The sequence below is a fragment of the Thunnus thynnus genome, chromosome 5, assembly GCF_963924715.1.
Source record: "Thunnus thynnus chromosome 5, fThuThy2.1, whole genome shotgun sequence".
NCBI lineage: Eukaryota > Metazoa > Chordata > Actinopteri > Scombriformes > Scombridae > Thunnus > Thunnus thynnus.
The window spans coordinates 2175736-2202768 of record NC_089521.1 but is presented as its reverse complement, the minus strand read 5'-3'; the positions used below and the strand labels follow the sequence as shown (position 1 = coordinate 2202768).

At 40.4% G+C, this 27033-nt stretch overlaps 1 protein-coding gene across 3 annotated transcripts in view; it reads right to left on the bottom strand.

Annotated features, from left to right (window-relative positions):
* Window positions 1–27033, bottom strand: part of bcar1 (BCAR1 scaffold protein, Cas family member) — a 98840-nt gene that overhangs the window by 23922 nt on the left and 47885 nt on the right. For all 3 annotated transcript variants that reach the window (XM_067588674.1, XM_067588676.1, XM_067588675.1), the window contains one exon: window positions 10024–10755. In XM_067588674.1, the coding sequence (XP_067444775.1) occupies window positions 10024–10755 (732 nt within the window). The remainder of the gene's footprint in view (window positions 1–10023; window positions 10756–27033) is intronic.

The window sequence follows — 27033 nt, the reverse complement described above, 5'->3', positions numbered from 1 at the left end:
CTTTCACTGCTGCATGGATTTAGAGCGTGACTGTTGGTCATGAGCACAAAGAACACAAAGAAGTAAAAACAAAGACAGCTAAAGGGAGAGAGAGAATGAATGAGAGAGAGAGAGTTGGAGCCACATACCATGCCAGCTATGTGGGGCATGTGGCAACACACACACACACACACACACACACACACACACACACACACACACACACACACACACACACACACAGGCACCAAGAAGCAGTGCAGGGGTCTTAACAGATTAGTGCAGGGGGAGGCATGTCTCCAGGAGAGCACCAACACACTCTACCCCCCACTGAACCGGATTCCAACACCACATGGCATGACTGGTGTGTGTGTGTGTGTGTGTGTTTTGTCCATGTGTGCGAGCTCAGACTGGCTGTCTGGCAATTCTGGCAAAATCCAGATGGACTGACTCACCTTAAGGCTGCAGGACCACGGTGATGGAAAAGAAAGTTATTTATTCATTAGCGTCATCATATCATGCTTTGTGTTGGTTCAACTGCAATACATACACAGTAAGAGACAGCTGAGTTGACATTGCGCTGTGTTGTACCTCTCATCACACTCTTTGTGTGCTATCTGTGACTTTGTTTTCATTTCAGTCATTGTGAGATTTGTTGTGATTGGGGAAATAGTTTTGCTTCACAAATGTGTGAGTTCTGTCTGCCTGTCTGTCTATTCTAAGCCTAAAGCAAAGCTTGTTTGAAGAGGAATGGTTGTTTTGAGTTCAAATGCAGAATTAGCGAGGATATTAGCTCAACATAATGCAATGTGAACAATATCAGGTAGTGTTTCTTTAAGTGGCACAGTCTGGCATACTGTGCTCCTTTCTCCTTTCCTCTTTCTTACTGCATGCAAGTTCAGTTCAACTTTGTCGACAGGGAATGTACTCTTTTGCTCAACACACAATATTTATGTGGCACTCCTCAAAGTATGATGACACTGCCCCAGATATGCAGTCTGGAACTACATTCTCCATTCTCATCTTATTACACACACATACTGTTGCAATTTTAAGGCGTTCCTGCACTGACAGACACACACTGAACATAACACACACTGAAGGCAGTTCTATAAAGAACTGATCAAAGTCATTTATCTATATTACATATACTGTAAATGCACCCTTTAACTGTCTTATCAGAAGTTCAGCTTGTGAAAGCTGGATGTAGATTATTTTGGTAAGCATAAAGCATAGAATTTTATTGAATCTTAACAGATATTCATATCATTTCAGTTTCACCATGATGACTGATACAGACTATCAGTAGTAACTAACAAATGCACAAAAAATGAGTGGCTGGAAACAAAATAGAGACAAAATTATTCCAACTCCAGTCCCCTGTGTTTGTGTGTGTGTGTGTGTGTGTGTGTGTGTGTGTGTGTGTGTGTGTGTGTGTATGAGTGTGCTCATTTCTACAGAAATACAGATATGTGTGGGAGTGTGCCAGACAGCCGTGTTGACTTCATTAGTCTCCAGTTAATCTCTCAGTATGTGGTGCAGAACATAGCCTCACACTCTGGCACTTTACACACACACACACACACACACACACACACACACACACCAGCTGCCTAGAACCAATATTTTGCACTGAAAAAATTTCATTAGAAAAAAACATTCAGACCAGCAGCACTCTCAGGCTTCTAGTTTTAGGGGAATACAAATCAAGATTTATCAGCATTAAAATATTTATCAAAAAGTTGGATTATTCATCATTTAGATTTCCGTTTTAGGATGACAGCATTAAGCGTTCTCTAAAATCCAGTGAGTCTGCATGTAAATATAGTTTTTCTCTTCTTGTGTAGTGAATAGCAGGATACATCCATGATGGTTTTTTATAGAAACACTAGTGCAGTGCCCGTTCAAAACCTGCCTGTCCAGAAAAGGACCGATTACTTGGCCTCCAGCCGATACTTCAATGCATAGAAAAATGAATACAGTTGATGTGAGGTGTGAATGAATATATACACCAACAACATGAAAGAAACTGATATTCTATTATACACAGATGTTATAAATAATAAGCACACTAATATTAAATAAATGTTCTAAAATAAAGTGGATCTATCATACTGGGCTCTTAGATCGTTCCTATTTTCTGTGCCTCCAGTTCAGATTTGAGTGGGTATGTTTGATCCAAAGATCTGCACTTTGCCTGTAACAGAACTTCACAAGATCTCAGAGAATATGAGACAAACTGGTTTTGAACTGCCTGTGGAAGTATTTGCTCTGTTATTCGTGCATAACTACAGTCATTGTGTATTGGGCTCTGAGTTCTTCTAAAACACGGATGACCTACACTCAACAATGTACCTGAACGCTTCCGTTTTCGCTGTCTACTTTTCTCTTTTTAGAACACTTTTCTCTGACTCGTGTCACGCCTCGTCTCTGGTCTCCCTGACATGCTGGAGTCAGTTGACAGAGTCCTGAAGCTCCACCCTGCCCCTGCACAGAGCAGAGCAGCTAATTAGTTAATTAGAGGAGAATAAAAGCAGGATTTGTGTTAGAGAAGAGAAAGTGAGAGCAGCAGGGTGGTGAGTATGACGCAACTCTAATGTTTCAACAATTAGTCCATTAAAAACGTCCATTACGCTGAACGTATCGAGACAGGAATTTACGGAGCTCTTTATTGTTACCAGTGGTGCAGTTCTCATATGGCATCAGTACAGTGTCTCAGGGACAGTTTGATTTATATGTTAGCAAATCCTCTGTCATTTTATTGTTGTTTCTCTTGCCAACTCAGTGTGTGGGGCCTGTCCAGTTCTCCAGCTGTTCTTCTCTTGGGTGTGTCTGTCAAAGTAGGTAATACACTCCTCAGCACACTAGACTGGGCTGTAACTATAGCAACTATGCCAGTGTTCCACCCTCAAACTAGAGGCCTGAATAAGGCCCAAATGACTGGAATATGAACTGAATAAAACTTTAAAGCATGCTTATATATTCAAAACCATATCCAGAGCTCTCACTATAATGCTGCTGCTGTGTGTGTGTGTGTGTAGATAATGAAAGGGTTCGAGAGGGAGCCAGCACACACACACTCAAAGAAAAAACACAGTTAACCAACATGCCCACTGACATTTCAGTTCCTTCATACACACACACACACACACACACACACTCTCATCTTCGCTCTTTACACACTACCAGAGCAGAAAATGAGTCCGCTGCAGGTAATCAAATGGACCCCACAGGGCACCCACACACACACACACACACACACACACACACCCTGCAGGGTCCATTTGATTACCTGCAGCAGAGTCATTTTCTGCTCAGACTTAGACCAATATACAGGGCCAATACTAGGAACACACACACACAGATGCACTAATACACACATTGATTGTCTTCAGCTGTTCCTCTGTGTGTGTGTGTGTCTGCGTGTGAGTGTTAAGAGCTGGGTGTCTGTGTGGCACGTGGCTGGCGACACACCCCTCCTGACACATCAATGCCTTTGATGACAGCTGTGTCAGCTGACACTGCTGCTTGACCTCCTCACACACACAAACACACACACAAACACACACACAAACACACACACAAACACACACACACGCAATGATGTATCCATGCGGAAACTTGTAGGTTCATTTTCAGGATGTAAGTAACATTGAATTATCTGTATTTCCATCTGCTGGATTCAAGGGGATCTATGGAGTCCTGTAGGTGTCATTAAGTTATCACATTCTTTCCATGTGTCTTTCTCCTCTTAACATTCTTTTGTACACAGTTGTGATGCTACACTGGTTTCAGTTAACTGGTCAGCTTCATTATATGACTGTATATAATGCAGTGCAAAATAAGGAGAGAAGGTTGTCAGGCCACAAACAATGTAACTAAGCACTAAATAAGCATCTTAGCTTTAATACATGTTTTATTTTGGATGGAGATATGTTATCATGTGAAATATTTCAATGCTAGTGTCACTGTGATAACTGCTGTATCAATACAGAAATTGTACTTTTTTGATAACTTACGAAGAGAAATATAAATATTATTTTTCTACAAAACCATTTCACAAATCAAGCCAAAATGTCCAAACACAAGCAGCCATACGAGAGCTTTGCCTGAATAAAATCAAGTCTAAATTTGGTAAAAATGTAGATTTTGATAACAGAAATAATCTAATCAAAGAATGAATCAACAAGATTACAAATCTGACCAGAAATGTGATGGTAACTTTTGGTATCTGACAGTTTTTGATACTCAGTGCAAGGGACATATTTCAGGAAGAATCCCTTAAGAATCCTGATAATGTTTTGACAAAAAATATATTTTCCTTAATGTCTTTTGTCCATTTATCAGCTTTTCCCAATGTTTTCTATTGACCAACACTCCATGGATGGCACGAGAAAGATAAAGGACACCATTCAAATCTGATGATGATGATGATGAGTCCATTGAACAGAGACAGGGGTTATCATCTGCATACACAACCACCTGCTATCATGTGATTAAAATTCCATAGTTAGGTCAAATGATACAAACTGAGCAAACTTCATTAGCTGATGAGATGCAGTGGAAAGATCTGGGAAAAGCTGGTGTGTGGACCCTGAATTCAGATTTTTGTTAGGTCTAGCTCAAGTTAATAATATCATGTAAAGTTAGGTTCAGTTCATTTGTGCGCACAAATCTAACTAGTGATAACTTGTGCTAATCTGTGTGCACAAGGTAGTGTCCAGTTCCCCTCAAGTTGGTATTGTTACATCCTCTGTAGGCCTGTAGTGGGCGTATACAGTCATGTGTCTCCTCTGATATTCACGGGAAAGTCTGGCTAGACAAACTGATTCCTGTGAGCTGCCGTCTGTCCGAATATTCCTACAAAGGGACATTTGGTGTTTAAAGCCGGGCAGGAGCCTTCCAAAGCAGCTGAGACTCCCTCTAGCTGTAGCTCCCTCTGCCTCACTGTTCAACTTCTCCATCGTTTACTCTGCATGTTGAAACAAACACTGCAGTTTTCATCACTCTTCAATTACTACTCAACCGTGTGTGTATGTGTGGATGAGTGGGTGAAAGAGAGAGAGACAGAGAGAGAGAGAGAGAGAGAGAGAGAGAGAGAGAGAGAGAGAGAGAGAGAGAGAGAGAGAGAGAGAGAGAGAGAGGAGTCTTCTCTCAGCAGGAATTCCTTATCTCATAATGACTAACTTGCAGGAGTGAAGAGTGTGTGTGCGTCTTTTTAATTGTGTGTGTGTGTGTGTTTGTACGGATAGGGAGGCAGGGGGAGGTAAGTGAGCATAAAAAGCAACTCAGTACAATGAAGGGCATGGCAAGGTAAATACATAAAGTATGTGACGCACACACTTTGTGTGTTAGGTGTAATATACTGTAAGGTCTAGTACTAAATGCAGCTGTGAGTAAAACATTGGCTCAGTCCACTTCCTCACCACATTTCCTTGACCTTCATGGAAAACATCATGAAGTCAAGGAAAGACATAAAGGACAATTCATAAATTATAAATATGTTCTTGTCTCATGGTGACACAGTGCAGACCTTTCAAATTAAGCCACACAAGCACCAATACAGCCTTGAGGCTGATTCCAAAGTCATATTTTAAAGTTTTAAAAAAATCTAATAATGATATAACACGATTCCAACAATTAATGACTTCCATTCCCTGTCTGTAGCTCTCATCTCCACACCCACTGGTTCCTACTGAACACATCTGACAGAAAAAAACAAACAAACTCACAAATATATTTTTTCATTTTAAAAAAGGGTCAGTGATTTCCCCTAACAATTGGTCACTGTAGTTTTTAACCAACATTACGTAGACAGGAGGAAATAGTGCCTTTGTTGGGGACTATTTTCAGTAGTGGATTAATCCACATTTTGTGCTCTAGTGAGTATTTCTGGGATTATGTGAGATTGAATCAGAATAAACTACAGTGTGTGTGCTCACGGTAATGAAGACACATTAATTGGTGTGTATTTAATAGTTTTTGGAACAGTTTTTGAATTGCTATAGCCCAGATGAATAAGATGTATCAAACAATACTGTTGGTTTGGTTCTGCACATGAGATTTGTGAACAAGAAAAATATAAAATATCACTAGATTTATGCTTTAAATCAGATTATTAGTGCCAATAACAACTACAAATAATTTAAAAAACAAAAAATATATAACGATATAGAGTTAAACTCAAATGCATTATATGGCCAAAAGACTGTGGACACACCTGCCTCCAAACCTTTGTGTGCTGTTCTGGAGCTGTTTTTGATAGTTGGGTTTGGCATTGTAGTTCCAATGAAAGTAATTTTTAATGCTGCAGCATGCAAGGATATTTAAGACAAGTGTTCTTTCAATTTTGTGTCAACAGTTTGAGTTTCAACATGACCTTTTCCCTGTGCACAAAGCCAGCTCCATAAAGAAATGGTTCTCCCAGTTTGGTGTGGAGGCCTTGACCTCAACCACATCCAACAATGGGATGAACCAGCTGACTGTGAGCCAGAGCTTATCATCCAACTTCAGTGTTGGACATCACTAATGCTCTTGTGACTGAATGGCAGGAGATCCCTTCAGCTGTTACAGCAGCACATTAACACATACAGTGCCAGTATACCATGTTCAACTGTCACGTATGGCTGGAAGGTTCGAGTGGCCACATACTTTTGGCCATGCAGTGTATATAAAAATGCAGACTATAATTCCACATTGGAAGGGAAACTAATGGCTGTCTGGAAGGTAGAAAAACACATTTAAACATGTAAAACACTACAGCATACTGGCAGAAATGTAAAGAACATATGTTTTGTAATGTAAATGGATGAAGGGGAAAGAGTGTGTGACGGCACCTGTACAGTACTGCCCTTTAAGAACATAACTGACTAATACATATGGGGGTTGGTGATCCTGTTCCCTTCCTCTCTGTCAGTATAATGGAGCTGTTGCGATACTATCTGCCATATATTTCCTCAGATGGACCCTCCCTCTGTTATCTTGCTGTAAATACCATGGTGACACTGGTAAACATATAACCTCTGGGACACCAGTCCATCACTCCTTCCCTGCTTCTCTCTCTCCCTGGTGAATTCCTCACTACATGTAGGTAGTGATGACTTCATTCTTACTCCCTTCAGAATTAATTAAGATGACACTATTAGAGTTAGACCACTACAGAGGGACAATACCCAATATCCCTAGTTTTATAATCACTTTTCTACAGCTGTATTGGAGCTGTACTTACTGTGTCGAGTTACCGCTGATGCAAACTGAACATTCCTGCTGCTTCAATTTAAAGTTTTCCTCTCGCAAACCAGCAGGAGGCTTTTATTGTCAAGCAGATATGACATAGATAAGAGTTTACTTTAAGTCCTATTTAGCATTCATAAGCAGCTTACCAACAGTTAATATATACTTTATAACACACTTTAATGTAGTTGTAAGTAGATATAAGTGTTGGTTATTGATGTATTTGTCAGCAATCACATCACAATTGGTCACAGTTGTAATAATATGAAATATGTCTTCATAAGAGAAGTTATAATTGTTGACAAATACTGTACATTTATTAACACATTAAAACATCTACAACAACTACATTATAGTCAGTTATCTACCATTAATTAAATGTTTGTATACTAAATAAATGTTAAATCGAGGGACAGAAAGTTAAAATATTACCAAAAAGTCCAACGTACTTGTCATAAAGATTAGAGGAAAGAAAATTGGCGCGTGCAAGATGATATGGACATACATTAATCAGTGCTAATAAGTGCTAGCAGTGAATGAGTTTGAAATATTACTGCAGACAACAGGCTCTACAGCAGTTTGTGAGAACCAACACACCTGCAATTTGTCATCAGAGTAAACAACACCTTTAACCATTGCCTGCTGTCTGTTCAAATCATTTGTGCTGTGTACGCACTATGAAATCTATTTGCAGCTGCTCAGTGCATGGCTCTGCATGCATATCTCAGAATGCCACCTTCATATGTAGCTGTTCTGCAAAAAACACAATTTGTCTTTTTCAACTTGCACTGTGTGACCTTGTTCTGAGAGACAACACATCTTCTTTTAGTGTCCCATGATGCTGTTAAAAATACAGGTCGAAGAAGCACTGAGGACACAATACAACACTCCTACTGAATTTATCATAAAGCATTTGACTAGTTGTTACATTTCAGTTCCTGCATATCAATTTATTATGAAGCAGTTAGAGACAGAAAGATGAGGTCATGTGTTAAGAAGGAGAGGAGCAGCTGGACGCAGCATCCCCATCATCCCCAACAAACACGAACAACAGAACACTCTGACTAACAGCGGTGCTTACACATATGGCTCACTGCACCACAGTAAGCCTGGAGGGGCTTCCCCAGAGTACACACACGCACACACACACACACACACACACACACACACACACACACAGTCACCTGCTGGTGCAGTAAAGTGCTTACTCACCCAACCACAAGATCAGGGCTGAATTATTAACAATCTTATTATTTCACTGGTCCTACTCTGCACTCTCTCTCTCTCTCACACACGCGCACACACACACACACACACACACACACACACTGTCTACTGTTTATTCCGTCAGTGTTTCTTCCTTCTTTTCTCATCCATGTCATCTTCTCCTTCTCTACCTCCTCTGTCTCATCACATGGGACTGTTGAGCAGGTTGTTTCAGAACAGCAGTACACTGTCATGTGGAGTGGAAAGACTTCAATTCAGTCTTCAGTTTTGTAGTTTTTCCTTGTTTTGTTAGGAATGCTTCAATGCTCTGTCTCACTCTGATCTTCTTTATACCAAATATAAAAAATAAAAAAAGATTTCTGATTGGCTGGGAGGCCAGGTGTCAGTTGAAATCATAAAACAGGACACTTAACACACATTCAGGAAATCTCTGCTCTAAATCAGTGTGTAATGAATTAAACAGCAGCATTAGGGCTGCAACTAATGATTATTTTCTCGCTTAATCAATTAGTTGTTTGGTCCATAAAATGTCAGAAAATGGTGGAAAATGTCGATCACTGTTTCCCAAAGCCCATAGTAATGTCCTCCAATCCAAAGATATTCAGTTTACTGTCATTGAAGACTGAAGAAACCAGAAATATTCACATTTGGTCTTTTTTTCTTAAAAAATGACTCAAAACATTTTGATTAGTCGACTAATGGTTGCAGCTGTAGTAAGCATAGCAACATAACTTCTGCTTTATGCTACTGAGCATCACAAGCAGAAACAGACCTGACCACAACTTAAACTGACAACTAATCCAATTTAATCAACAGACGATCATTTAAACACATTGGTTTAAGATGAACAATACACTCCAATGTGTTCTGATGTAAAACACTCTGCGTCAAGGCGTTATTAGTTTGATGCTGTTGCTTTAACATTTGTGTTTTGTCACTTCAGATTGTAAGCAGACATTATGTGCAGAGTACAGACCATAACATGACCTTCCTCATGCCCATGATGTGTGACATTATCAACCAATCATGTTGTTCCTTTCAAACAATGGGTTGAACTGAACCAGATACTGAACCGTTTTTCTGCATTCAAAGACAACTTTCACACCAGGGACTCTGAGTCTCTGCTGACACCCAGAATTACAAAGTTTTTCGATAGGGCTGCTTTTTATACCAGTGTGACTGACCACACCTTTAGCAAAACTCTGACACATTACTGTAGATGATCCTGACTGGCTGATGTCCAATATAGAACTGCAAACCTTGCCCCACAGCACAAAGAACAACCTTGAGCTTTTGGATTGACAAAAATAAGACAGACACAGATACCAGCAAATGCAAACGGTGACAATAGCAGGATGTCTGTGTGTGTGTGTGTGTGATATAAAAACATCCACAGCCCAGGTCAGGAACAATGACACTGAATGTTTTATTCTCTTCTGTTCCTTTAAGATTTTTAAAATGAAAATAGGATATATAATCCTCCCCCCCTTCATTCCTCCCTTCTTTTCCTTTCTATCATTTGCTCGTTTATGTTTTTTTCACCTTTTGGCAATACTTCTTCACATTCCTTCCTTCCTTCCTTACCTTGCCCAGTGGCTTGTTGCTACTCTCCCAGTTCCTCTTCTCCAGGGAGGGGGGCACCTGGTACACATCCTGCCCGGCTCCTGGCCCTACAGCTGGGGCTGCTCCCTGACCTGGTCCTGGGCCTAAAGAGGGGGGCACCTGGTAGATATCCTGCCCAGACTTCTGGTACTGTCTCTGGGCTAGAGCCGGGGCCTTAATGGGGGGTCCTGGCTGAGCCTTTGGAGGGGGTCCACTTGGGCCAGAGGGGACCTGGTACAGACTTTGGGGACTGGGTTTGGGGCCATGGGAAGGGGGCATCATGTAGACAGAGTCAGGGTTGGGCTGTGCGGGGCTGGGGGTAGAGTAAGCCGGGTGCATGGACGTGTACTGAGCTGCGGGGAGGGGCTTGTTGGCGAACCCAGGGGAAGATGTGGCGATAGCAGAAGATGGAGGAAGCGAAGGTTTGGCGTAGGCGCTCTGAGGGAGGAAGGGTCTTGGCAACAGGGAGGCGGGACAAGGAGAAGATGGATCTGGCGTGGAGGGCGTGGCCTGTTGCTTGCTGTCGTACATGCCAACCAGGATCTTAAGGCGGTTGCCAGGGACGATGCCTTGGCGTCCATGGAGCGAGCAGAGCCACCAGCCATCCAATCCCTGCGTGTCGCGCTCCAACACCGTCATGATGTCCCCCTTGCGGAAGGACAGCTCATCCGGAGACTCCGCCACATTGTCATACAACGCCTTGGCCAACACGTTCTGCAGAAGAAGAAGAGGGACACACAGATACATATTAATATATTATACATACTCATGGTGGTTCATGTTCCCATCTACTGTTAAACTGAGCGTTCACAGAACAAGGCAACAGACAAACATGCTGTCAAAGAGCAGTTTGAATGATATGTGTGACTCAGAAAACAACAGTGCAGGGAGTCAAAACAGCTTATTATTTATTATTTACAACTGTCTATTCGCAGGGATATGTGTACTGTTTCCTGGTCATTTTTGTTTGGCATCTGGAAAACATTTTTCTGACAGTCACAACTTGAAATCAGAAAATAAATTGAAATTGGTGAACAGGAGTGACAGTCCTGACAGTTGATTTAGCAAAAACAGGTGGACAGGAGCAGGAAATCTGGTGGTTTTCAAACTTGCAGTGTGGTAAAGTTGCTTTAATTTCAAGGTGTATCTGCTGTTGCCCAAAGAAGCCTAAAGTTATGAAACTCACGGAAGAAAATCCATCCAATAACAACTCAGCTGTCAAACACGATAGATAGAAGACCTCCAGAGTCTTCCTCCAAACCAAATCAGGACTTTCTGCCTCCAATAACTTATAAAGGTTATTGATATAAGAGTAGTTTGTAGACCACAGACCACTGACAAATTTATTTTCACATTGTAAAATGTCCCATTTGGTTCATATTTTGACTTTACCGTTTTGTACTTACAAGAAGTTATGTAATAAGTTCACTAACGGACGTCAATCAAATTGTGATTTTTGAAATACCACTAAGAGAAAACAACAACAAGGCCTCCAGACTCAAGAGCAGAATAAGTTGTTTGTCTGTGATTTCTAAAATTGATCTGCCAACAGTTAAGTTATGGTTTAGGCACAAAAATGACTTGATTAGAGAAAGATTACAGTCATGGTAAAAAGAAACCAACACTTCCTTTGTGCAATGAATTATGAAACAATGGCAAACTCAAAAAAATCACACAAATTTGGTAATGACTTTTTAAAGTATACTTAGTTGTATTACTTTTCCAGTGTAAACACACTACACATCCAGAACCTGCTTAGCATTAGTGTGTAGTACTGGAATCTGAGCACAGCAGCTATGATAAATGTTCCTGTGCTGAGCTATGGAGAGTGTCTGTCCTGTTTCATGAGGAAAACAGACCGAGAAAAATCCCAGCCACAGCTGTGTTTATAATTAAGATGGCAGCTACAGCACTTTGCCATATTAAGATTTATTTTCATAAATGACATGCTGTTACATATGATTTAGCACGCAGCCAAGGAGAGGGCAAAGTACAAGGACGCTGAGCTGTTGTTACTGTTTGAACATGGATTATATCTGTGGTTGAATCTGAATGAACCAACAAAAGCCCATAAATAAAGTTACATGTTCAAATAAAAGTATATTTCAAAGTAAAAGGCATCTGATCCTCTTCAGTCAATGAGAACAGAAGAAGGTTGTGCAGTTCACAGTGTTACACCTTTACTGACTCAACAAGTGTCAGATTCTACATTATACGTAATAATAAAAGTGCAATAAACTGATTATTTGCAATCCAAAAGGCAAAATCTTGCCTTCAAAACTCCATTGTGGTTGAACTCTCTTAACACACACACTCGTCCATCTGTGTGGAAACCCAGCGTGCAAACAGAAACACCTCCACTCAGCCTCTCTGGATCTCTTTGAAACTAAACCAATATTTGTCGTCCACGTCTGACCTCGGCCTCTTCTCCTCCCTCTCTGCGTCTGAGTCCCACCCCGGTTATCACAGACTGGTACAGCCTGTACTGGCCCAATGCCAGCCCCCCCAACTCCCGCCCCCCACTACCACCAACCGAAGCACAAAGCACTGGCCATTTGAAAGAGCCCATGTAATTGGCTTCCAGATTTATAGTTGGACTTTTCTTTCACCGCACTGAAGGCCTGTTCACGGTTTCAGAGGACCAGGAATGAGACAGAGAAAGACACTGGACCCTGATATACTCACTTCATTAAATTCATTCACTGGCTGTGTGCACATGCAGTGTTTTCAGAATACTTTTCAGACACTCCTCCACACGTTGTGATTTTCAGTACCTGAATGTTGGTGCTACTTTGTGATCAAACGTCAGTCTCACTTTCTCTCAACCTGACTTGTCATTTTATACTTATTATTACAGACTGCTAGTCAACAACCCAGTTACTCAAAACACACATCTTTTAGCTGTGTGTCATAACTGATTTCTACCTTTATGATTGATGTAAGAGAGAAAAACTCCAGGCCGGTTATACAATAATAACTTGCTCAACACCCAAACCATACATTCAGAGAACTGCAGAGTAATGTATATAGATCAGTACTTTGCTGGGATTTCTGCACAACAAACTTGCAAATAATATGATGCATATGCAGATATTTTCTCTCAACCCAGGATACATTTGACCTATCTTTGCCTCTTAGCTACTTGGTTGCAATCTAAGGTCCATTGGTCACCTCACAACAAAGGCTGATATAAGTGAACATTTATTTTTTTAACTAGCCCTGCTAAGAGCAAACATTGTACAATATTTGAAATATTCCTGTACAACCTATGCTTCATTTGAGATGTCTGGTGGTAAGTTCTGAATTGAAAGTATTACAAAGAAACAACACTTTCCCCCCTTTAACATTAATATCACTCCATGCTGTTCTTTGACATCATTTTTTGGTTTGTCACAGCGTGTTGCCTGGTCTCTTTTGGTTGTTTACAGCATATTTCAGTCAGAGTGACATACATTCTTCCATTATCATTATTATTATTATCTGTACCAGAAGTGTGTTTCCTGTAGGGCTGCCACTAATGATTAGTTTCATTATCAATTCATTGATTTACTGTTATAGACTAAAGAAACCAGAAAATATTCAGATTTGAGAAGCTGGAATCAGAGAACTTTTTTTCTTAAATAAATTCTTAAAAAGACTCTAAGTGATTAATCAATTATCAAAATAGTTGGCAATTAATGTACTAGTTGGCAATAATCAACTAATTGTTGCAGCTCTAGTTTCCTGTATCAAACAGCAACTAGGACAGCTGGATCACTCTGACATGGAAGTCAGTGATACACACTCACTCCTACACTCATTCACATAGACTGTATGTGCCTTATCGCTCTCTCTGAGTTTCTCTAGTATCAGTGAGTGTGTGTGTGGACACACTTCAGAGGTCCTGCCCACCAGCTCTGTTTTCTCATGTGTGTGCTGAGTGGATGATGAATGTACTTCTCTGTCAGATCTCTGCTCTTTCTCTCACCAAGTCTCTATAGAGAAATGAACACAGCTACTGAGGCCAGACTGAGGTCACTCTTTCTCACATACATGCCCACACACACACACACACACCACACACACACACACACACACACACACACACACACACACTGGAGGATTACACCAGCACATAGGCCAGTGTTGGAATTTTATCATCTATAAAATACAGAGATAAAAATATTTATTATGAAGTGGACACCTGGACAGGATTCACTCAAGCTTAAAAATCGTGCATGTGTGTGCAGATACAAACACAGGCCGCTGAAATCCCCCTCTTTAGTCCATTCTAGTGTCCAGAGAAACAGGAAGTGCAAGGAGGATGATTCACACACCCTCCTGATTGGACAATGAGTCAGTGACTTGACCCTGAGGTCTAAGAATCACCCTGAATGGGTTCTCATGCTCTCTCTGTGTCTCTTTCTCTGTGAATTCCAGTGGGCTCACTGGACTGGTTTAATAAAGGGACTGAATCATTTAAACTACATTTTAAGAAGTGTAAATTGTGTCTCTCTCAGGGTGCATTTTAGGGCAGTGTCTTCTAGAGATGGGAACTGAATAGGGCTGAATGATTTGAGGAAATTATGACTTGCTTTGATGCTCTATCAATTAAATTTGTATTGGTGGTCTGCATAGTATTAAACAACTGTAAGTTTGTATCAATCATGACAACAAACTTATTTCTACGTAAAACATCAGATAAAATGACATTGTTGATGATGTCGCTTACTGTTGAGGCCAGAGATCTTTTTATATTGTAACTGTATATTATATGTTGATATTACAGCAGTGGATTGTTCATAATAATAAACACAGTGCTGATAAGTTATATCTAACACACATTTTTTGGTATCTGCCTGATGATCCCTAATGCTACAGCTCTGCACTGTAGCTGCTTGAGCTAACAGCAACATTAGCTTGACAGACAGGCAGCACAGCTAGCTTAACTGCTTCCTCATTCAGAACTTTAATGCTGATAAGGTTAAAATAATAAAATAATTTATTTTGAAGTTTAACTAGGAGATTCTGACTACACTTCACAACCAGCCATCCATTATTCACTTGAAAACCACCTAGCTAACTAGCTGCTAATTTGTAGTTTGGCTAAGCGACAGAATTTAAGTTAATCAATTACAGCTGACCTACATCTACACCTTTTATAACTTTTTATAGGTTGTTGAGACATTGATAATAATGTAATAAAAAATTACAGCCCTTGCAATTAGAATTTACCATTCCTTCATATTGCAATTTTGATGTGAAAACAATTAGTAGTATTGAACTTTAATATTTTTTGGTACCAAAATAAGCACTGAAAACTGTCAACAACTGGAAGTTGCCATGAATTGAATGTCCAGCCAGACTTGTAATTATCTTAATTTATTCTTTAATGCAATATCCATTTAAATCACTAAATTGCTCATTTTTAAACTGTATGGACTTTTCGACTGCACTTCTAGGTGATGTTCTGGTACAGCTGAATTTTGGATTCATTTGTTGAAAAAAAACAAAAAACGTTTAGTTAAAAATGTTAAAATGCCACCTAGCCCTTGTATCTTCCAAGCAATTTCTTTGCACCAGTATGTGTGTCAACATCAAACCCACAACGAGCTGGATCTGAATATGTTGTTGCAACAAACAGAGGTGACTGTGGGAATCATAGCAGCCTTTTAAACACAGAGGGAGAGACACAGAGAGAGTTAAGCAGAAATGTGAAGCCGTGACATTTCCATTTGATTCGCTCCCTGGTGTTCAGCTCCTTACCTCACTGTAAAGTACATGCCCACTCTTGCTAAATATTTCTATGGTTACTGACTAAATTCCACACCTGAGTGACTGAACTCAGGTGAAATCAGCTGAAACTCCTGTCCAACAACAGCAAGCAGAGTCTTTTTACTCATAACAGTGGATAAATGATCCAAGAAAAACTTCCAATTTCATTGAAGGGTTTACTTCACTTTGAGTCATCAAAATACTGAACTAGAAGGCGTGACCATCAGCAACAAACGTCATGTAGGAACTGTGGCTGTTACAGAATGGTAGATCAGATTAACAGTACAACTCAAGAAAGGGAGTGGTTTTCCCTCTGAGTGTCTCTTTTGTACATTTGTGTATGACATGTGCCACAAAGCTCAAATCAAAGTGTTCTTTTGTTTGAATGAAGTTTCAGGATGGGCTACGAATGATTTGCTGCAACACAGGCAAAGCTGCACGCTACTCACCTTTCTGTATTTCAAATGACAATTAATGACATCTAACCTTTTGACTTGTCTGTAATTTGTTGTTGCTGCAAAGTTTTTCACAAATGATCACAACACATGTACAGTACTGTAAATGACACTTTATCATAAAATGCTCATGGAATTCCTAATATTAATCCTGATGTGCAGTGATAAGTTGATTAAAAATCCTTTCGGAGGTTTAATTTTTGTGAATATTTCAATATATCTTGTGAGCAAACTTGCTTGCATACTGCTTTGATGATGACATTAGAGGTTGTGGATTGTCCAAAATGGAAAGATGTAATAATAAACATCATGGGGGTCACCAAAAACACCAGGATTCAACCTCTGAACATGAGCAGCATTAGTAGTTGTGTTGGACAGACCAATTAACCAATGGTCAAATAAATTCATAAGTAAAAAGTGTCAAGTTTTTACACGTAGTAGTAGCATTTTGGCATACACACAGTCAAACTTAAAGATTCCACATTCTGGTAGAAAAGTTAGTTAAGCATCTAAAGTACTAAATCCTCAGTTTCAACCTTTAAAAAGCCCAGTCAGCTGTGTGCAGACGTGGCTCCTCGTCTGCTAATCAGTGTGAGAAAGCCATCAAGTAGACACTTGTACATCCACTCTACAGAGGCAGGCTGGAAGTGTGGAGAAATGAGAACACAGTGGGAGCTAATCACATTACCCAGACCTCTCGGGATAAATCCCCGCAGCAACAGGTCTAACAATGTGCTGTTACCATGACGACCAATGCCAGGACAACCGGCTGCCGCAGAGCGACGCCAACACTTCAATGAGAGTGCTCAGGGAGACGACGGAGGATGAAAGAGAAGAGAGGAAGGACAAAAGAGAGGGTAAAGAGGGATGGAGGAGTTTAAAGGGCTGAAGGTTAAGTGAAGTGCCGAGACTTCACTGATGCTGATTCCACATAGAATCACATCTTGTGACTACGTTTCACTTGTAAACTTTTCTGCCTTGTTTGAATGATGTAAGGTCATCAACATACCATTGAGAGTGATTACAGTAGTTTGAAGTTGATGTAAATCTTAATCTGCCAGCTAAACATGCAGTTAGCATGAATTATAATCTATGTTTCCAGCAGAAATGTGAATTCCTCTACTCACTATTTTATTGTCAGGACTGGAATTGTTGCCAAGTGCTAAAATTAACCAACAACCAAACAGTTGTAACTCCAGACAATCATCACACCTTTTGGGTAAAAGACTGTCAATCCAACCTTTAGTCAAAAAATGTCCACTTCAGTCTTCTGCTATTGCGATCACTTCAGAGGTTATGATGAACTTGGATGACAGTGACCTGAATTTGATTCGTTTATAGTTTTACAACATATTACTGAGCACCGATGACCAGAAATTTATTTCCATTGATTATATTATGAACCATTAGCATAACTTTGATAACAATTATAGCAGACATGAGGTCCACTGTGACGGATTACCTTGTTCAAGTGACTGAACTTGATTTCCACACTGTTATACAAAGAAAACAGACACCACTTGCTACCTCAAAGGTACGTGGAACACAAGCTATCACATTACACTGAAACAATGTGTCCATTAAACAATGAGTCACTAATGGTTCCAGCTTCTCCAGTGTGAGGAACTGCTGCTTCTTTCTGTTTCATATCATTGTAAACTGAAACTCTTTTGACAGTCGGTCGAACACAGCAACACATCGCTTTGGACTTTATGGAAATTGTGACGGACATTCTGCAGATTAATTGATACATTTAATATTAAAAATAGTCAGTATCTTTAAGGACAGGTTCACAATTTTTCAAGTCTGTCTTAAAACAACAATCAGGAGCCCAAATGAACATTGTAACATGTTTTTCTTTCTGTAATCATTCCTCCCGTTCATACTGACCATTAGAAGATCCCTTCATAATGACCTTACAATGTCAGTGATGGGGGACAAAATCCACAGTCCTCCTTCTGTGCAAAAATGTATTAAGTAAGTTTATCTGAAGCTAATAATGAGTCAAATCAAGTAGATATCTTTCAACATTAAAGTCTTTTTAGTGCCAAAGTCCCTCTTTTTGTTACTATACTTCCACCACAGCTCAACAGGGAAACACTGTCTGAGGAAACACAAAGAGGGAATTTGATGCTAAAAAGACTGTAAATGTGTCAGATATCCACTTGATATGACTAACTCAGACTGATGAAGCCTCATATAAGCTTCACATTGACTATTAAATGCATTTTTGCACTAAATGACTGAGTGGACACACTGTGGATTTTGGCCTCCATCACTTACATTGAAAGCACATTTGAAGGAGATCTTTTAATAGCCAGTATGAACAGTATGAAAACCTCTTTCACTGTTCATATGGACACCTGACTGTTGTTTTAAAACAGACTTGAAAAATTGTGAACCTGTCCTTTAACAAATACTGAAAATAATCAATAGTTGCAGCCCTCATGGTGTAGAATTAATAGTATCTGTAATATGTAAATGATTGGATAAAAACAAGCTAAACTGGTATGATTCCTTTAATTGTGAGCCTGTGGTTTGCATACTGTTTATATCTCAAATATCTTTTGGAATATCCAACAAGTCCAAACAGCTGAAAGAAAAGAAGAGAAACGGAGGAGTGGAGAGGTGTCCACTGAGGAGGAAGTAATGTGAACAGCTGGTGGAGCGAGCTCAGTATAGACAGGTCGCTCATCTGTGTGAGTGTGTCAGTGTGTGTGTGTGTGTGTGTGTAATGTGTGCGTGTGTGGCTTTATATCCTTTGTCTCTTGCCTCCTGTTTGACCCCTGGGGACAAATAGTAGCCTGCCACAAGAGGTTTTGTGTGTGTGTGTGTGTGTGTGTGTGTGTGTGTGTGTGTGTGTCTATTTAACACAATGTCTGCTGTTCCTCTCTCTTCTCTCTCGTCAGTCGTCTGCTCTGTCCATGCTCCAGCTCTCTTGCAGTAAGTCAAACAGCTCTTCAGGCTCCACGTTCTCTTTGCAGCCTGGAGTGAATCTGGGTGAGTGGAGGCTCATCAGGGTGAGTCTGGCGTGTTTGGAGGGAGCTGGAGCTAGGCAGAGCAAAGCGGGGCTAGCTGAGGTGAAGGAGGATGATCTCACTGAACTGACTTATGTGCTTGTTTGCTTTGTAGAATTTCTCAGTACATTACTGGCTCTCTATGGGTAGAGGTTAAACCAGAATGATGATTTGATTAAGAAAATGTTTCTACAAAGTGTGACAGAGCTGAGCTGTCCTGCAAGTGCTCACAGTGAGAAAGAATTGTCATTATATCAGATTAGGTGATCATGTAGCCCTAAATGTTTGCTGTGACTTGGCTGAGAGACATGAGATTACAGGTTGAACCCTGACCAGTCACGGCTTTCAGCCTCTCACCACTTCAATGAGGTGCAAAGGTGGTTGGGCAGGAGGGGCCCTGATGTCGTGCTGGGAGATCCTGGCATAAAAACACTACTAGATGCACTGGTTCCCAGTCTTTTTGGTTCGTGACCCTTCAGAGCCAAGCATCATCTAGTCGCAACTCCTTGCATGTCTATGAGTTGTGAGCAGGTCAACCAAAGATTATGATTATCCCTTTAGATTTTTAGACATAAACAAAAAAAAAAATTAAACATTTGAGAAAAAGCTGAAAAATAAACTACATTTTGCATTTTTTTCCTTCTTTCCCATGTCATTAATGGTTTCATGACCTCTTGGTTGGGAACCACTGACCTGCAAGCTGCCACTAGGCCACAAAGTGTTGGATAGAACAAGGTGAGTTCAGACAGAAAGTAAAACTAATTTTTGTCTCACATCATTCATGGCAATTTGGCCGCTGAAATACCAACTGTATGTCAGCTGTAAACTAGCTAGCAACAGTCACATTGATTTTTGTGTTCAGTTCAGCCTCCGACTGAACTCAGAACTCAGCAGAAACTCCAGTTCTGTCTGTTATTTCCTTCCAGTCTCTCTCCCTTTCCCTCTCGTCTCTGTAGGTTTATGAAGAATCATAAAGACCCGGAATACGCACAAAATTTCCTTTGCATTCACAAAGTTCACACACAGTTAGAAGTTACAAGTGGAGCTAAAACTGTAAATTTGTGCTGAAGATGGTGAGACAGGAGTGGTCATGTGGTCATTAAAAATCAAAAGGCTTCATCCAGGTGAAGATGGGGTGAACAGACAGAATGACTGAGCAGCATCACTACTCTCAGGCTCTCCAGCAGTGAGGCACAGCTGCAGTCAGAAGAAACACTGTGTTGTGACTCAAACCTGATTTGCATTGATCTGAAGAAGAGGCATCACTCTGCTTCAAAGTAGAAATGCCAGGATCACTGAAATCCTGTCACTGACTGCTTTACAAAAAAAGCTTTTATTGAAATGTGACTTGTTCTACATGATTAATATTAATCTATTCAACCAGTTTGTACATTTACACGGTTCAGAGCAGCCCCTCAGGTCCACTGAAGCCCGACAACACACACACACACACACACACACACACACAGCAGAGAACACACACACACACACAGCAGAGAACACGTACACACAAGCAATAAGGTACAAGACAAAAACACACAAGACTTTCTGTCTCCGCACACATGACAGAAAACAGTCATTAAGACACAAGCAGCGTACAGGAGATCCTGCTGCAAACCTGTGTGTGTGTGTGTGTGTGTGTGTCAGTGGCAAAACATACACAAATGTTTGACCTAATGTGTAATTAACAACAGAAAACAGTGCATATCATAAACTACAAATAGAGGAATACTTCAGATTGAGATGCCAAATAATAATTACATATGAATGATTTCCTGCAGATTGTAAAGCAGAGTCACAGCTGTTTTCATCATTGATTCGTCTGTCAATTTCTTCATATTGTTAAGTCTAAAATGTCAATAAAGTGCAAAAACACTCATCACAGGTCCTGAGAGCCCAAGCTGGAGTTTTAAAATATCTAAAATACTAAAATTGTTGCAGATGAACATATAGTTTCCCTCCCTTTTTTCTTTCTTGAGCAACTTAAAGGTTGTTAAAGTCACAGTGTGACTAGTAATGACAGGTCAGTCTGTTTCTGTTCTACAGATACTCTCCTGTAACTTGGCTCTGTGTTTTAGTGGAACAAAATGTTACAAGCGTGTGTGTGTGTGTGTGTGTGTGTGTGTTTCTGTGTATATGCTTGGTAATTCTGAAGCAAGCCTAGGCCTGTCTCTCGCCCTCTCTCTCTCTTTGTCTCACACACACACAGTCCCACTTACTACAGCATTCCACAGCCTCCACATACAAACACACAACTCTCCTGTTATCTCACATTCCAGAGGTGTCACAACACACACACACACACACACACACACACACACACACACACACACACACACACACACACACACACACACACACACACACACACTTGACATCCAGCTTCTTCCAGCTTCATTTGATCAGAAAGATGAGAAAACAACACATAAAGCACGGCAAATCTTTTTCCTTCCTTTCTTTGTGTCATTCTCTTTTTTCCTTCCACCATCCTCTTTCTCTCTCCTACTCTCCACTTCTTTCCTACCTCTCTCTCTCCTTCAGTCCGTCCTTCCCTCCCCCCCCCCTCCTCCCTCTTTTCCTGTCTTGGCACGTCAGCCTGTTCTTGAGAAATAGTTGAGTGCACGGCTGATTCGTACAACAGCAGAAAAGAATCCTCCACCCAGTGGAGCATCTAGCTGGAACTGAACTGGGACACTAGTGTTGCAGAGCCAGACCTGTCTCTACACTTCATTCTAGTGCTGCGGCAGCGCTGGAGAAAGCTGGACAGAGAGCACATGGAGAGAGCTTGACACATTAGTCATTCATCATTTCTAAACTATTAATACTTCAGTTATTGTTCTGTGGTACCAGAATTGATATTTTGTCTTGATGTTCCGAATGCTTGTTCTGGGTGCTTGTCGTTCAGCTTTTTGACACGAGTATAATTCTCCAAAGAGTCTAACCTAAAGACGGAACCTTAAAGACATTAAAGGATAATCGCACCTTCAAGTTGCATCATGGTAAATGTAGGATCCAGTGATTTTGTGGACTAAAAGTCAGGATATCTCAGACCATTCTTTATCAAATCTTTCTTACAAGTCCCCCATTTGTATGTTAATGTTATGCTAAATTGGTGGAATACCCCTTTAAAAAACAAAACAACTGTTCATCAGAACTTTTGAGGTTAGAATCTTCCTTGGTAGATGTCCCTCAGTGTTGATGTTCACTCCTTGAATGATTTTGCTTCTTTCTCATCTTATATCACAATAAAATGTTTACTAGAGCCTCCTAGTAACATTAAACCCAAACAATGAGGCGCATTTCTTCTCCAGCTTCTCCACCTCTTCAGTCCCCTCTAGTTCTCTAAGGTGCTGACTAGGGGTGCAACGGATCACAAAACTCACGGTTCTGATTGTATCACGGATTTGTGTCACGGATCGGATCATTTTTCAGATCAGCAAAAAAAAAAAAAGGGGGAGACAAATAAAACTTTGTTTTCCATTTATTCTGTAAAACACTTACAGCAGGAACTTTTGCTCATGGTCTGAAATGAAAACAATATTCAAGATGTCCAGTGTTTAAATAAAATCTTAAAATATGTATAAAATATTCAATACTCAGTTGTTAAATTTAATTGCAATATGAAGCCTGATACCTTCCTCTTTTAAACATGATAGTGAATGAAACAACAGCCTGTGTCCACATCATCACCCCTAGTGCTGACCTTTTCCAAATCCCTCTAGGGCTCATCTGAAAAGAATTTGAAATTTGCATTCTTTGCAACTTTTGTTGCTACGAAATAAGGCTGCTGTTTTACAGAATGATCCCAGCTGGGGCTGCACGATGTTGGAAAAAAAATGACATTGCAATGTCTTTTTTTCTGTGATATATATCGCCGTGTGCTTGTTTACAGGCAGGTGATATGCAGACTCTGCATGCACAGCCATCAGTTCTCTATGTGCTCTGGTGATGGGTTGCGCTTGATCCATTTATCAAACAACCAAAACAAGCAGGACTCATTTTCAGGTTGTGGTGGGCGACTGGTGCAGCCTGCTTTGGTTGTTTGATAAATTGATGAAGTGCACTCCTTCACCAGAGCACACCTAAAGTTGTAGCATGATGTGTTTGCGTTAATTTGCCTTACTTGACATTGTGCATCCTGCAACACATGCGTAAATTGTGATGTCAATGCTGAAACGATATGTGGTGCAGCCCTAAATCCTGGCTGAAAAATTCCTGCCCTCAGGCTGTGACTAACAGCAGAAACAACAGCAGGGATTGTGCTGCCTGAAGCAGGACAGACTCACAGAGGCGTGGTCACAGTGTTGCTTAACCTGTTGACAGACAACCCTGCTAGAAACTTACACATACACATACATACACATACACACACACACACACATACTTGGCTGGTTGAAAGCAGCTCCACCTCATACACAACAGTGAGAGATGGAGGGCGGAAGAACCAAAACATCCTACGCAATGACGGGTGCTTCTGCTTTGCTGGGACTTGACTGGAACATACTTTATCACCATGTCATTTCTCTTCAAGTAAAAATAGTCATTCATCTAAAATTAGTTACAGCATACAGAGCTGAGTAGCACCCACTAGCCCCCATTTCAGCTTGATTATCAGACTGAACTGAATGTTGTTTCAACCCCACATCATGTTCATGTTCACCATTTTCTGTTTGGGACTGGAGGTAGTTTTGTTCATCATTTTCAGTTGATATGGAAGCAGCAGTTACTGGGTGAAATCAGCTTCATGTTTTACATGTCAGTCTAAATTTGTCAATTGAAGAGTTGTCGTTAGTTAAAGTTAACTGACAACATTCTGAACATTTGCATCCAACTCATCTTGTCGCCAATTATTTTTTTAGACCAATATCATTTTGTTTTCCATTTATTCTGTAAAACACTTACAGCAGGAACTTTTGTCCATGGTCTTAAATGAAAACAACATTCAAGATGTCCAATGTTTAAATAAAATCTTAAAATATATAAAATATTTAACACGCGGTTGTTAAAGTAAAGTGCAATATGAGGCCTGATACCTTCCTCTTTTAAACATGGTAGTGAATGAAACAACAGTCTGTGTCCACATCATCAAAACTTGATAACTTACAAACATGAACACACATCTTGTCCTGCAGTTAACTTTTGAATGAGCCACTAAACACTGGTGAAAAGTGCACCGCTAACGTTGGTTAGCAGCTACGTAGCTAATTAGCTGATCAGCTGCAGCACATTAAAAGCATGTAAATATACAAATGTCTATCCATGACTTGTAGCTACAGCAGTTTGTTTACTTTGTCTTAAATGAGACATTCAATTTTGCAGCTAATTTGAGGTTCACATGTGTGCTGAGCTGTGGAGTTGATAGATGTAGCTAAGTAACAAGCTAGGTATGAAGGAAGATGATTTCTCCATTTTTAATACAGAGCTACAATCGGTCACTTGGACCCAACACTAATCTTGGGGGTTCAGAGGTACCGGGCTGGAACCGGGCTCGTGCTTTCAAACAGGGACCCTGAAATGAGATTGTTGTTTCATTTGCTATTTGTCCTTCAGCTGCCCAGTAATTCTATCAGACTCCATTTCCATGTGAAGGTTCAGCCATATAAAGGTCTTAGAGTTCCAAAGAACAGACTCTGCCACCTTTAGAAAAGATTGTGTGTCTGTGTATGTACACACAGCAGCCCACACCTGTGTTTAAGGGCTTTACTAACCTGCACTTACATAAGTAGACAAAACCTGAGCTAAAAGCTGCTGACACACCCTCTGATCAACGTGTGTGTGACAGTTTTTATTCCTCTGCTCAAAACATATTTATGATGAAGAGCTGAAGTGTTTATCCTCACACTGGAATACGATGTTCAGCGTACAGAAGGACAAAACTCTTATGACATGAAGCAGCATGAAAAACATTCATAACATCAGTAACTTGTAATGCTTCATCTCTACAGAAATACTGAGAAAAACAACACACCAAAAGGTGTTAAAAAGGTTTAAAAAGGTTCCACAACCACAGGGGCATAAATCTCCTCACTGGTGAACTGTGACACTTTGATCGCTCACATAAATCTGTTGAGAACGCTGCAGCTGAGACTGCAGTGTTGACTCTATGATTCAGCACTGAGCAGCGGGGGGAAAAACATCCAGTGATTCATAGCTTGTTGTTTGTCTGCTAACTGTACTCCACTGTAGTGTGAAACCAATGGCAAACAAATACAGGTAGAGAGCAGGAGTTAGTCTTTACATTCTGAGGTTCTGAGAAATGAGTGAGAAAGTTTTCAATATTTAAGCATCCTTGAGTTTATATGAAGTTGTGTGTCTGCACAGATGTAAAGATGCATATCTCTCCAAACCCAGACAGAAACAAAACTACCCTGCTGAATCTGGCATTTTTGTTTTTGCTTTAGTTATTTGGAAAAAAAAAAGAAATCAGAAAATAAAACTTCATATTTCCTCCCTGAGCTGTAGACTTTTCTGATAAATTTGTCTGGCAAATAATCAGAGCTCTGAGATTTTTGGAGCTTTCAACAGATAGTAAAATGCGGCTGAGCTCAACATCAGACATTAGTTTCCTTTTTTTAAATAAAATTCAACAATGATTCTCATGTTCTGTCTTTGGACTGTTGGTATCATGTACCCATGTTAACAAGAGCAGAATATACATTCAAGCCAGTGCTAACTACCAACCACCTGCTGCTTTAAGAGTACTCCCCTGATTTAGCATTACGCTCCTACAACACCTATATCATGGATAGATCAGAATCAATACAGCACAACCAGATTTTCATTTTTTTTATTAAAGGCATTCTTCTTCCTTGTCAGAACCTGGCACCTACATAACCCACAATGCAACTGAACTGACGACAGTTTGGTTGAAGATTCAGGTGTGTTATGCTAGTAGCGGCTAATGTAGCTGCTAGCCTCCAGCAGAGATGAGGAGCGGGTTACAGGGGTCTGGTAACCTCACTGCTGACTCAAGTGACATCACTTGAGGCAGTTTTATCAGATTTCACACAGCTCCCTCTGGAGACACAAAAGGCTTTAAACTACTTTTTCACATAGAACATCTGGAAAAACACACTGATGTGTGTTTAATCAGTAGCTGAAAAAGTGAGCTCAGTATCCAGGCTTACCTTAAAGACAACACAATCAAACATTCTGGAAACCTGACCTGTTAATGACTGAAAAAATTAAATTTGATCCGGTCTATTCACGTTCTGGGAGCTGACCACTGAAGAATGCTGATTTGCATGGGAACCCTCTCTGTAATGGACCGTCCATGACCAGAGTGCTATGAGTCAGTCCAGAGCAGGACAAGGCCTTGTCTGTCAGCTCTGGTCTACTTCTCAGTGTGTCATAGGCACTGTTCTGGCAGCTGGCAGCAGACTCAATGACGTCACAATACAATAATCATTTTTTACATGTTCTTGTTTTGGAGCAATTATTGAAAGTAAAGAATGTTGGAGCATCCTGTTGATCTATTAAAATGCTGACTGTGTATTTGCAACACTGCTGATTCTTGTCTGGTCAGAACCATTGTTGCATATCTCACCCCTCTCTCTCTCCTCTGATTTCCTATCAGCTCTCCATCATACATCACCTAATAAAGGCAAAAACAACTTTATCTAGAATAAGACAATGAGTTTGTGCAAATGTACATCATGACTGTTATGAGATCAGCTCGGTTGTTATTCAGTATTGTGTGTAACCCAATATGGGCCAGGCAGCAGGTGGTGCAGGACACTTCAAATCAATCAATGAATCAATCAATG